At 39.2% G+C, this 14,283-nt stretch overlaps 1 protein-coding gene across 3 annotated transcripts in view; it reads left to right on the top strand.

The window, feature by feature from the left end:
- Positions 1-14,283, top strand: part of DENND2C (DENN domain containing 2C) — an 89,534-nt gene that overhangs the window by 42,870 nt on the left and 32,381 nt on the right. For 2 of the 3 annotated variants that reach the window (XM_042953531.1, XM_042953529.1), the window contains exons 2-5: positions 7,327-8,338; positions 8,860-8,996; positions 9,591-9,703; positions 10,420-10,590. In XM_042953531.1, coding sequence (XP_042809465.1) covers positions 7,518-8,338; positions 8,860-8,996; positions 9,591-9,703; positions 10,420-10,590 — 1,242 coding nt within the window. In that variant the 5' untranslated portion in view covers positions 7,327-7,517. Of the gene's footprint in view, positions 1-6,063; positions 6,152-7,326; positions 8,339-8,859; positions 8,997-9,590; positions 9,704-10,419; positions 10,591-14,283 lie in introns of those variants that run through there. The other variant, XM_042953530.1, reaches the window with a different exon arrangement.

Genomic DNA, 14,283 nt, shown 5'->3' with positions numbered 1-14,283 from the left:
TGACCACTGTCACTCTCTGCTCTTGGCAGAAGCCTTGTGTGTGAGGGATGAGGCTGGGCATGTATACCTCATGGTGTCTTGAAACACAGCATGACAATGGGTATCCGGCTCATGACTGGCAGCACCATGGTATATCTGATGAGCAGCCAACTGGAGGCCTTGGTTTTATGGAAGCAAGCCTATTGCCCATCGTGATCCAGATCTCAGGTGTGTTCTGGGCAGAGTTTTATAGATCCTTGGGGGCTACCTGTCTATCATGAGTTGGGGAGGCAGACCTGTGGGATGTGGAGACACCTGGCTATACTTTCCCAGACCCTGCCTCAGCCAGAGTGTGGCATATTGGTTTGGTGGCTGGCAAGAGGGAGATTCTAGCAGCCATTAGGCCCAAACAAGTATGTGCATGCCCCACATCACAGTGCTGGGCTCCCAGGTTCATGTGAGAATCTGCACTTGTTCCACAAGTATCCCTAGACCTCACAACACTCTCTTGGTTGGTTCCATGCCTGAGGGAACCCTCTCTTTCTCCTTCAAATCTTCTGAATCTGACTGTGTTTGTCTCTTCCATCCAGCTTTAGGCACCCTTTAGGACAAGCCAAAAATAGGAATTTTTTATTTTCAGTGATTCTGCGTATAAGTTAAATACGCTGATATTTGCATTTAAAATGACATTGCACAGCAGTGCCTGGGTGGCTCAGTCAGTTAAGTGGCTGACTCTTAGTTTCAGCTCAGGTCTTGATCTCAGGGTTGTGAGTTCAAGCTCCATTTTGGGCTCCATGCTAAGTGTGAAACCTACTTAAAAATAAATGAATAAACAAATGAACAAACAAATAAATAAATAAGGGGTTGTACAACATATAGATGAATGATAAATTCATGCAAATAACTTAAATTTTTAATTTTTTTACTTAAAACATTAGATAGTAAATAAAGAACACTATGACAAATCCAAAGCCTACAGAAGAAAGGAAAAAAGCTTCATATCTACCTTTAAAGCCCTTTCCCTGCATTTGAACAAGGGGCCCCACATTTTCAGTTTCCACTGAGACTCACAAATTGTGTTCGTCACCCTGAGTGCAAGTCTGCTGCTGACAAATTCTCCTAACCTTTTTCAACTGAAGATGCCTTTATTTCAACCCTAATTTTGAAGGATATGTCTAGAATTCTAGATTCCCAATCCTGTCCACCTGCCCTGCCAACACTTTAAATATTTTCCATTGTTTCCTGCTTACTTCTTTATTTCTGAATGTAATGTGTATTTTTTTTCCTCTGGCCATTTAAGAATTTTCTCTTTATCGCTGATTTTCAGCAGCTTGATTACGGTTTGCCTTGATGAGGCCTTCTTTGTGTTTATCCTGTTTGAGATTTGTTGAGCCTCTTGGATTTATAGGTTTAGAGTTTTCATCAAGTTTAGAAAAACTTCAGCTATTATTTTTTGAAATATTTGTTCTCTGCCTTCCTACCACCTTCACCCTGGGATTCCCACTTTATGTAAGGTGAACTGCTTGATATTGTTTCAGGGAGTATCTGGTTTTTGTTTTTGTGTTAGCACTAGGTTTGCTTCAGTTTTTGTGTTTGACATTTTCTTTCACTCCTTATTTCACTTCGTTGATCATTTCTTCTTCAGTATCTAAAATAGCGGTTCCACCCATCCAGTGACTTTTTCATTTCAGATAGGGTATTTTTAAGTTCCAGAGGTTCTGTTTGCTTTCTTTTTTTTACATCTTCATTTCTCTACTGATTATGTTCGTGTTTTCTTGTAAGTTTATGAATGTATTTAAAATATTGGATCAGGGGGCGCCTGGGTGGCTCAGTCGGTTGAGCGGCCGACTTCGGCTCAGGTCATGATCTCGCGGTCCGTGAGTTTGAGCCCCGCGTCGGGCTCTGTGCTGACAGCTCAGAGCCTGGAGCCTGTTTCAGATTCTGTGTCTCCCTCTCTCTGACCCTCCCCCGTTCACGCTCTGTCTCTCCCTGTCTCAAAAATAAATAAACGTTAAAAAAAAAAAAATTAAAAAAAAATAAAATATTGGATCAGAAGTCTTTGGCCACTCTGTATCTATCATTTTTGTTTCTGTTTCTATTGACTGATTTTTCTCTTGATTTTTCCCACCTTTAGGCTTCTTTACCTGTTTTGTAATTTTGAACAGATGCTGCACATTGTGAATGTTACATTGCTGAGTGTCTACATTTTGATGTCTTCATATAAAAATTACTGAGTTTAATTTGGGGGGCACTTCACTTATGAATCAACTTGATCCTTTTAGGGCTTTTAAAAACTTTGTTAGGGTAGCTCTAAAGTAGCATAAAGAGCATAGTAGCTCTAAAGTACAGTAAACTGTAGGGCTAGTTTAGTCCTACTGACAAGCCATGACCTCCTAACGTATCTACTGAATTCCCTGGATGTTGGACAAGTCTGCTCCTCTGTAGATCATTGGAAGTTGAACATTTCCCAGGCCTTTGTGAACTCTGGATATTAGTCATCTTGCAGGTCCCCTGTAGTTGTTCCTTTGCCAGTAATTTATTTCCAGCCTTGTGTAGTGTTCAACCCTGTGCATTGGCAACTTAGTTTTCAATCCAAGACTCAAGAGGATCCTATGTAGATTTCTGGAGCTTTTTCTGTGTTGCTTCCTCCTTTCTGATACTCTGCCCTGAAAATTCCGTCTTCTCTAGCCCCTTCAAACTCTGATCTTTTTATCTGTAACTCAGCAAGGCTTTCATATTCTGTGCTGTTTTCTGGAAAGAACCTCCAGGGTGAAAACTGGGCCAACATAGTGCCTGCCTCATTTGTTTTTCTTCTTTCAAACATCACAGCCCTGTGTTGTCTGTTATCCAATATGTGAAAGCATTTATTTAATATATAAGTCTTATTTTATAATCCTTTATGTTGGGAAGGTGAGTGTAGTTCATTTACTCCATCGTGGCCAGAAGTAAGAGTCTTCCTGTTCCCTTTCATCACTTTTCTTTCTAATTGAGGTAAAATTCACATAAAAAAATATTAATCATTTAAAAGCATACCCTTTAATCAGTTTGTGGGACACCTGGGTGGCTCAGTTGATTAAATGTCTGACTCTTGATTTCTGCTCAGGGCATGATCTCACTGTCATGAGATTTAGCCCCATGGAGCATGGAGCCTGCTTAGGATTCTCTCTCTCCCTCTCCCTTTGCCTCTTTCCCACTCGTGTGCATCTACACTCACACTCTCTCTCCCCTAAAATAAATAAACATTAAAATAAATAAGTAAAGGCATATCCTTTCATCAACTTTTAAACCAACTGTTAGAATGTTCCATATTCTTCCTATTTTGTCAGATACTTATATTTGATCAAATAAAATATTTTACAGGATTTGGAGCGAGACACTCTCCCATATAAGACTTGAGTTAGTAAAATAGAGCATCAGTATTCTCTTTCCCAAAGAGTATTTCACTTACCCGAATGGACTCAAATGGGTTTCTTTTAATATGCTAGTATCAGAATCTTATATATGATAAGTTATAGTATACATTACATTTTAAAATGATAAACTACAGTTGATGTGTTTCTTGGGTGAAGTAAATATTCAGAAAAGAAAAAAAATAAAAACAAGGAGGCATTATTAAGGATCACCTCTTTGGGAACAAAAAACAGAAAAAAGAGTTTGATTCGTATCCTTTATTTCAAGCATGCTGTTATATTTTGAACTTTTAAATCGTGCCTGATTTTTCATATTTGTACTTCTGCTCACTCGAGGAACTGTTTCTTCAGTTGAGATGCCCATTGTGGTTATTGAGCGCTCTATCCCCTCTTTTTGTGAATCCTCCCCGACTTCAGTAATCTTTAATGGATAGAGAAGGCTGACTCATCTGACTCATTTCATGGTATGAAGAGAAAAAAATTTTTTGAAGAATTGTTGAAGCTGTCATATTCTCTCAGTCTGTGTTTTTGTTAGATCTCTTCAAGCAAACTTGAGAAAGAAATCTCTAGGGACAAATGTGTGAGTTGGCGTTAGGGAGTTTTCTGAAGATGAAACTGTGGAGAGATCTAGGACTTGAAAACTGGGCCCCCATTTAGGGCTTAGAGTGTCCATGATAGTGGAAGTCAACGCAAGAAACTGGGGAGGTGGGTGTGGGGTATAAAGGATCACACGGAGCCACATGAAGGAGGTGCTGAAGTTCAAGGTGGCTCCGAATTTAATTAGGTTAAAGTCAGACATGAGATGCCTGTAGGAAAACAGCTGAGGCAATTCTTGGCTTAGTGAGCGATTCTTATTTTTTGGATGGGACAAAAACAGAACGTGTATATAGCTTATATATAAGAACAGGGAAGCCACATTATAAAGAGTTTGATCTGTCAAAACTTGGAACTATGAAATCAGATACAAAGACAGATTCTCTATACTATCTATATAGGCAGCCATCTAGAATGCATTAAAACGTTTTTGTTTTTGAAATAGTTTGTCCACTTTTTGAAAGCTACAGTATGTTAATACATACATTTAGGAGCAAGTAGCATTTCTCTTTATAATTCCTCCTGGGGCGCCTGGGTGGCTCAGTTGGTTAAGCATGTGACTTCAGCTCAGGCTGTGATCTCAGGGTTTGTGGGTTCAAGCCCCACGTTGGGCTCTGTGCTGACAGCTCAGAGCCTGGAGCCTGCCTCGGATTCTGTGTCTCCCTCTCTCTCTGCCCCTCCCCTGCTCATGCTGTGTCTGTCTGTCTGTCTCTCAAAAATAAATAATAAACATTTAAAAATATTTATAATTCCTGCTTATGTTAGGAGTGTCCCGTGTTGCTCCGCTACTCCATTGCCACTGAAACACTGTCAGTGCACATCATTCATATTTGTGTGTTAATCTCATAAAGTCAGCATTTGTTGCTAGCAATTTTCAAGTTAAAAATTTCTTTAGCCATAAAAAAATTTTTTTTTGTTAGCTTTAGCAGATTTCATCTTTCTTCCCAGTTTGACCCATTCATACATTACATACATTCCTGTGTTACATACCTTCACGTACTAACAAAGGAAAAGTAAAGAAAACATTAACAAGGACTGCTGACAACCTCTATTGGGCTCCTAGGAGAGAGAAAAATACTGTTGACCCTTGAACGACACAGGTTTGAATTGTGTGTGTTATAATTCACTTATAGGTGGATATTTTTCTATAAATACAGTACAGTACTGTAAGTATATTTTTCTTCCTTAAATTTTCTTAGAATTTTCTTCTCTCTCTGTTTATTGTAAGAATACAGTATACAATACATAGAACATACAAAATATGTATTAATCAGCTGTTTATGTTATCATTAAGGCTTCCTGCCAACTGGAGGCTGCTTTTGGGGGGGGGAGTCAAAAGTTAGATGCAGATTTTCAACTCTGCGGAAGCTCCTCCCGACCTCCGTCAAGGATCAACTGTACTCCCATCTTGTCTATAGTGAAGAAAACCCAAGACTCAAGGACACCCTAAAACCCTTAGGAATCCTCTGTAAACATCAGAAGCAACAAATGGATTTTCAGTTTTAGCAGTGAGCAGTAACTGACTGGACATTCAAATTGTATGCGTTAGCCTTTTACTGAGAGTTCTGGGCCTGGGTGCCAGATGGTGCGGGCGGGTCACACACAGCAGGGGCTGGGAGCTGTGGTGGCAGCAGCAAAAAAAAAAAAAAAAAAAAAAAAAGATTGAGAGAAAGAGAGAGTTCTGCAGCAAGAGCTTTGGTATTTCGGGGTTTTGGAGTTTTTTTCTTCCCACTCACATTAGTTCAATTTCTTAAGGTTATGTAGAATTTTTCTGCATTGGATCCTCATCAAAGGTTATTTGCTGGCAAAGCTGGTTTTCCTAGAAACTTGTAGGAATGGTTTAAATGAAAGTTGATAGAAGTCCTGATGAGCAGCTGCCCTGCCTGGAAGAAATTGTGTGTGTGAACTGTCAGCTGCACTGACAGAACTGGGCCACGATATTTTCCTGCCTGTTAATCAAGGCCCCACAGACAAAGCTCAAGGAAGGATGACCCCTGCCTCAGGAAGTTTTGAATCAGTTACTATTTATAACCAGTATAGTCTGACTTGAGATCAGGTCTTTGCTCACTTGATAAGAAAAGTTCTTTGCCACATTTTACATTTGAGGAAACATTTATAGCCTAAATGAGTGAAGCCTGTATGTGAAAGGAAGGAGTGTGTCAGTGGCTGTAAGTATTTTTGCCAATTTGGGCCAAGGGTGTGGTGGCAGAGATGTGGAAAGTTCAGTCAGTGACGAAATAGGTTATTATATTTTATTTATTTATTTTTATTTTTTTTTAACGTTTATTTATTTTTGAGACAGAGAGAGACAGAGCATGAACAGGGGAGGGGCAGAGAGAGGGAGACACAGAATCGGAAACAGGCTCCAGGCTCTGAGCCATCAGCCCAGAGCCTGACGAGGGGCTCGAACTCACGGACTGCGAGACCGTGACCTGAGCCGAAGTCGGATGCTTAACCGACTGAACCACCCAGGTGCCCCATGGTTATTATATTTTAAAGCAACTAATAGTTAATGGCACATCGGATGGTCTTTAGCACTGTGCAGGCAGAGTCCTGTGCTGCTAATAGTAAAGCTGACATAAGAGGATGTGAAACGAGGGCTAGTGTTGTCCCCAACATAGGACAAAGGGGAGGAAATCAGGTATTCACGTGCTTCCAGACTAACTGGCTCTTCCTCTGGATGCATACATAAACCTTTTAGTGATTCGAGATGTATTTTGGTGTGTGTACACTTTTTTTAATACTCTGCTGGTCTTTGTTTCCTTAAGAGAAGGTCCCATAAAGAATTGATTTTAGGGGCACCTGGGTGGCTCAGTTACTTGAGCCTCAGACTTCAGCTCAGGTCATGATCTCGCGGTTCACGAGTTCAAACCCCACATCAGGTTCTGTGCTGACAGCTCAGAACCCGGAGCCTGCTTCGGATTCTGTGTCTCCCTGTCTCTCTGCCCCTCCCCTGCTTGTGCTCTGTCTCTCTCCACCTCTCAAAAATAAATAAAATGTCAAAAAAATGAAAAAAAAAAAGAATGGATTTTACAAAGTAACATTGTATACTACTACGTGTAATCTCTTATAAAACCTCAGTCTACCTAACTTTAGGAAATTAAATAAGGCAGAACATTAAAGCTGATAATTTGAGAAATATCACAAGTTAATATTTTCTCTGTATTATATCACCATCTTAGGAATGCCTTTATGGAGTTGAATTACTTAATGGATGACAGGCACATTTTTGCATGTGCAATGTAAACGAATTATTTAGGGATAGATAGAGGCAGTGTTTTAGTAGTCTTTAAATTAGGAAATTCTAAAACTGTGTTAACATATTCTTGTCTCATTTTAATAGGAACATTCAAGATAAAGTTGTAGCCATTTTCAACAAGGACCAGTGATCAAAATCCTTCTTTTTAAAAAGAGACTTCCAAGTTAAACATGAAAGGAAAATACTAGAATTGCTTGGATTCTAACTGACAGGATAAAGAATACAGTATTTCACGGTTACTTATGATGGAACCTCAGTAGAATTCACACTTTGTCATGCACCCAACTGGGAACATGGATGCCGGTTTTTCTCGTTCTGCTCTTCAGACCCTGTCAAGAAGCCACTGCAAAAATATCAAACAAAAAATTTCTCAGTGGGAAGGAAGAACGAATGGTATATCTAACCCAGAAAGGTGGCATCCAAAGGACTTTGGAGTGAGGTATAATAACTGTCATCAAGAGATTCTTGAGAAAAATCCTGTTGCTGAGGGAAAGAGCAAAAAGTTGGACGCAACCAGCTCTCAAAACGTCGGTCTAGATATCAATGCAGATGCCAAAAGCCAGGACCAAACTGAGGGTGAAAGTGAGAAACATGAAGATGATCGTACACACCCATTTAGAAATGAATCAGAATCCAGTTGGGTATGTTCTCAGGTCAAACAGATTGAAAGCTGGAAAGACGTTTTGGATGCAGAGACTTCCTTACCTCCAGGAAATTTCTATACCTCACAGATACTGTGGAAGAAAATAGAGGCACTTCCCCCAGATAAAGTCTTCAATTTGGCTTTAGAACATTGTGACTCTTCAGAAAAAGAACTGAATTTCCAAGTTCCAGATAGTTCATATGGAATAACCAAGAGCTTAGAAAATATTTACTCTGAACCCGAGGGACAGGAATGTGGACCTTCTATAAACCCTTTGCCCAAGCCTCGTAGGACGTTCAGATATTTATCTGAGTCTGGTGTTGTGCCATGTAAAGAAAGAAACTGTGACAGAAAATACTGTGAAAATAATTCTTGTGCAGAGTCTTCTTTGGCCTCTTCTCAGGAACCCGAACCAAAGAAATATGGCAGACAAATCAGAGGGAGATCTAAAAGGTATGTTTTTATTTGCTAGGTGATGATTTCTAAGCATTGTCCTTACGGAACTACTTCCCTGCATGGGTTAGAGGCCTAGGTTGATTCTACAGATGTTGATTAACCCGAGGGGAAAGTACCTACAAAAGGAAATAGAAGTATAGGTAATATGTAAGACAGTGTACGGACCCAAGAGCATCAGAAGGACTTGAGTTTTATATTTTTAAGAATGTGTAGGGACGTAAGTACATTCTTCTGCTTCATTTAGGGCATGCTGGCTTTGGCTTCACTTTTCACTAGTGGGTTAACTTAATAAAGGTACACGATAAAGAACACGAATGTAATTAGCCAAAAGCCTCCAATTTTCTCATGGCGCATGCTTATAGGGTACCAGCCTAGTTTATTATTCTCAAGTATCTGATAAAGCACCTTTGTAATTTTGCATGCAAGTCCTTTACTTACAGATGTCTCACTATCATACCAATTTAAAGAATACTAGAGTTTTAAAACATATAACTTTAAAACATATCTCCTTTCTTAAGGAAATCCTTTGAATTTGAGGATATTCAGCACTTTCGAAATCGGAACTCACAGAAGATTCATGAAGAACTTGGAAGAAATTCTGGCTCAGCACTTTATTATACACAGTCTGAGGACAATATCTATGAGGATATCATATGTATGTGTCCACAAACTTTGCAATTAAATTTAATGAGTGTGTATTTGGTGGTGGAGCTCTTAACTATAGGATGGTATTTTGTTTTATAACCATGCATATCTTGCTGGGGAGAGGGCCGGGGCGGGGGGGAGAGGGAGAGAGAGAAAGAATCTTAAGCAGTCCTCACGCCCAGTGCAAAGCCTGACACAGGGCTTGACCTCACGATCCTGGGATCATGACCTGAGCTGAAATCAAGAGTCAGACACTCAACCAACCAAGCTACCCAGGTGCCCCTAGATATTTCTTTTTAATACGGTAACTTTAGTCGTATAAATTCTTTTGTTCTTGAATGGTTTTTACAGTTAGTTTAGTGGACTGCTCAGTTCCGAAGTAGATGTTTAGGTATAGTATTTTGAGAATGCTTTTAGCTCGGTTAGATGCCTGAGTGGTCTATAAACTTAAAGTGCCATTGATTTGGAGACCTACATCCCTATAGCAATATAGAATACGAAGCTGAACATATTCAGTCAGTTCTTTATTTCTTTTCCTAGCTGTAGTCACTTTGTTTCCATTTAACTACATTTCTCTAAACTTTTTTTCCCATTATTTTTTAAGATCCCTCCAAAGAAAATCCATATGAAGATATTCCAATACAGCCTTTGCCCATGTGGAGATCCCCTTCGGCCTGGAAACTACCGCCCCCTAAAAGTGCTTTCAGAGCACCAAAGGTATGACCAAAGAATTAGTGTAAGAAAACATTAAATATAATTAATATAAGAAAACATAAGAATCTTGTTTATGATCTCCACAAAAAGATTAAAATGGTTTAACTAGGGCCAAGATGAAGAGGTTCTGAAATATGGGTTTTGTTTGTAGTGGTGGGTTTTTTGTTCTTTGTGGGGGGTTTTGGGCAGCACACAGCTTTTTGTGTGCTTTGGTTTGGGGGGACTTTTCTTGTTCATTTACTAGCAGTTCAGAAAAATTAGAATATGAACACCTTTAAACAAGCCATGAGCTTTTCGTTCCACTGTAGTTAACCACAGCTCCCCCTTAGTCTCACGACAGTCTGTGGCCTAAATTACCTGTCTCATCCCTGAAGGCATTTGTCACCCCTGCAGGCAAAGGCTGCCTGAGTTAATGAGGACTCTGAGCGGTTGTTTTCTGGAAATTTGATTACCTTGTAGTAGAACTTGGGATTAGAAGCTTGAGGGATGTCTTTACAAATGGTCAAAAAAGGAATTATGGTATCCTCAATTGAGATGACTTTAAAGACAAGATAAATCTTTTTCTGAAATAACTTTCCTTTCAAAAAAGGAATTATGGTAGCCTCAATTGAGATGACTTTAAAGACAAGATAAATCTTTTTCTGAAATAACTTGGCCTTGAGAACATAGGCATTACCTAGATGATCTTACCCTTACTGGTACATCTTCTCCTGTTTTAGCTTCCTCCCAAACCTCAGTTCCTGCACCGGAAGACTATGGAACTGAAGACCTCCCAAGCTTTTTTACGGTCAAAGCTCACAAAGGATACAACTTTGCCTGTCACTTTAACGGAATGGAAGCTTTTCCGAGCTGGAGAAGTTGCAAACAGGAAAAGGAAAAATCTTCCAAGGGTAGGGACTCCAGTACTTTAATTCTTTGACCCTTACTTCATTTCCATAAATGAGAATAAATAAACTTTAGACTGGAACGAATCCTAGGTTAGAACTGATCTATTGGGATGAGAAGATTTGGAAAGCGGCCTTAAATTTTAGGTTTTTGCTCATGAAAGAAAAATGCGTGAGTGGCTTTTGCCAGGGTTTCTCTATGGATTTGGAAAATTGATTTTAGATGGAGGGTTCACTTCATTTACCTTAGTTCTCATTAAAATCAGCTGCCTGTGTCAAGGAGGCACTAGAATCTCCTATAAGAGGACATTCAACGATGCTGGCTTCAGTGTGGTTGTTCTCACTCATATATATAATTGCTGAAGGGAACCGTTTTGTGCCTGAGTTTACAGATTTTCAGTAATAACAAAATCTGTACCTTTAATTTGGGGCAAAAATTTCCATTCAGCGGGAAGAGAAAGGAAATTTGACTCTTGGGAATAGAAATTATTAGCGATTACATTAAATAACTGATATCTCTCTCAAGGGGGAAAAGGCAATAAATCTAAATTATGTTGACTATTAGAACCAAATATTAGCTATTAGAACCAAAATGAAGACACTGGGATTATTTGTAGACAGATACATGTTTTTTAAGACATATATTTTTTTTAAGGAGGGACACTTCAGAAACTGCATGACAACATTTTTAAATGTTTATGTTACTTGGTTCTTCTGTAATTCAGAATGTTTTCAGGGTAACTATGTAGAAATGAAAAAAAAAGCAGATCATTTAAATAGTCTTCCTTAATCCCATCTGAATTAGCAATATTCATTTAGCACACAATTTTTGCACCTGATTTTAACATTAAACAAAAGTCACAGCTGTTTCTTGGTTTAGTAACTGCTGATTGGTTCCTTGGGAAATATTCTGTTCCACAATACTTTAATTCTTCTGATCTATTTCCTGCCCCTCCCTCCTTAATATGTGAAGAGTTAAAGACACACAGTTTTAAAAAAGCACTAAACAGATCTCTGTCAGTGGAACCAAAAAATCCTCAGCTGTTTAATCTCCTGTGTATGGTGAAGAATATGTAAAATCAGATGTTTAAAGAGTTGCTGGGCATTCTACAGTAGTCCCCTGATATATCATGCTGGCACGACAAAGCAGCCTCCCACATGCCCGGAGACAACAGATCATGTGTTCACAGGGGTGAGAATACAAACACAGAAGGAACTGCATTGAAGATATTGTCCTTGGAATGACATTAACAAAATATTTGGGAATAATAGATTGTAGATTTTAATGAGATTGAAGGAAATTTGCAGTTCTTTTAACTTCATGCCTCAGTATTTTAGGTAATGTGGATCCCCCAAGTACTCAAAGCTTATTCTCTTTCTGATTATGGGTGATATTATCCAACTTTCCTTTTCTAATTTTTCCCCAGTGGTCTTTTTGAGAAGTGAGGTGGGAAAATATGACCATGAACTCTTACTCTTGACAGTCAGGCAGGAACAAGCTGTTAGCATTTCTACTGCGACCCTCCTTGGATTAAATCCTATTAGGATGTTCTACTTGCAAATCAGATTTTGACTTCTCGGTATCTTCAGCAACAACATTCCATCAGGAAAGCAGTTTTCATTTACTTCCCCTTTGATGACTAGAGCTATCCCTGGAAAGGAAACTGGTTTCATACTTTGAAAATCACTGATCTAGTCCATATGCCTGTTCCCCACCCTTCCTCTCTTTCCCTCCTGTGAAAGCCTGTGTGGGATTGTTTGCTACAATAGATTTCCTCATGTCTCATATTGTCGCGTCAAGTGTGTATAGCAATATGGTTTCTACCATTCCTTAGGAAGAATATTCTACAACATTTCCTACAACCGCAAGGTAACTCTTCCTAACTCATAACCAAAATTTCCATTTTATTACTTTATCTCATAGTTCTAGAACAGATAGTTCCTTTCCTTTATAATATTTGAGTCTACTTTTGAGTATAATTTTCAGATGCTCATTAATAACTATACTATTTTTGTCCATTATGTCCCCAAAATACATGTTTACTTTCATATGTCTTTCCTTATAGCCCCTAACAATACCTTTTTATGTTGGATTCTCTTGTTTTTTTACAATGGTAATATTTAAGAACACTGGTAATTTTTCACTTGAATGGCAGCTACAAAAATCTTTAAAAGAACAAACGCATCCAAAATGTGGGAATAATCTGCATATTGGAAGCACATGTTTCTCACATGTTATTTTTCTTCTGCTGGACTGATTCACTGCCTATGGATTGCCAGGATTGCTGGAGAAACAAGGACAAAAGAGAAAACAAGAACATTCTTCTCAAACTTTGTTGGCTCTTATGTTCCTAACAGTTGTAATTTGAGGCATTAAATATATTAAATCAGGATTAATAATTAAGAAAAAGCTTGGAATTTTAAGAAGAAAGAGAAATAAACATGGAAAACTAATGAATTCCTCTTTTTTATTTTTTTAAGTTTGTTTATTTAAGCAATCTCTTCACCCAATGTGGGGCTCAAATTCACAACCCCAAGATAAAGAGACGCATGCTCTGACTGAGCCAGCCAGGCCTCCCAATTCCTCCTTTCAAAAGTGGCTGTTCACTGGGGTGCCTGGGTGGCTCAGTCTTAGGCTAAGTGTCTGACGTCGACTCAGGTCCATGACCTCACGGTGTGTGAGTTCAAGCCCTGCATTGGGCTCTGTGCTAGCCTGGAACCTGCTTCAGATTCTGTGTCTCCCTCTCTCTCTGCCCTTCCCCCACTCATGTTCTGTCTCTCAAAAATAAATAAAAACATAAATTTTTTTTTAAAAAGTGGCTGTTCCTCAGCTTGATTTTTTCCTCTTTTTTAAAAAAATTAAAAAAAAATTTTTTTTAATCTTTATTTATTTTTGAGAGAGAGAGACACAGAGTGCAAGCGGGGGAGGAACAGAGAGAGAGGGAGACACAGAATCCGAAGCAGGCTCCAGGCTCTGAGCTGTCAGCACAGAGCCCGATGCGGGGCTCGAACTCACGAACCATGAGATCATGACCTGAGCCGAAGTCGGACACCCAAACAACTGAGCCACCCAGGCACCCCTGAAATATTTTTTTACTTGAGTATTGTTGACACATATTTCCTCCTTTTTAAAAAGTTTTTTATTTTAGAGAGAGAGAGATAGCACGCATGCACAAGTTGGGGAAAGGGGCAGAAGGAGAGAAAGAATCCAACTCAATCCCAGGCCCTGGGATCATGACCTGAGCCAAAATCAAGAGTCAGACGCTCAAGTGACTGAGCCACCCAGGAACCCCATCTTTCCTTTTTGAACCCTACTCTGTGTATGTGTGTCTGTGTTTGCCGGTGTCTATCTGTCTCTTTCACACACACCTCCCAGCAGCAAAGAAAAAAATTCTGAGTAATGTTTTTTAAATGGAACCTGGTTTTCATCCTAAAGCACATTTGAGAGCCTCCTATTTTTATGACATTTGTAAAATAAATTGTAATATTAGTGCTCCCAGTAGCAAAGAGAGTATTTGCTTTAACAAAAGCTTTGTCAGCGTGATTATCTTTTTGTGAAGAATTCCTGGGAACAGAAATAACTGAGCCTTACCCCACCTTCCAAGTGGAAGGAGTATTCTGCTTCCTACTCTGGGTGATAGGAAAGGCTTGGTCAACAAATAGAGTGCATGGGACACCTGGGTGGCTCAGTTGGTTAAG

The sequence above is a fragment of the Panthera leo genome, chromosome C1 (assembly GCF_018350215.1).
Source record: "Panthera leo isolate Ple1 chromosome C1, P.leo_Ple1_pat1.1, whole genome shotgun sequence".
Classification (NCBI taxonomy): Eukaryota; Metazoa; Chordata; class Mammalia; order Carnivora; family Felidae; genus Panthera; species Panthera leo.
This window is presented reverse-complemented; position numbering and strand designations above follow the sequence as displayed.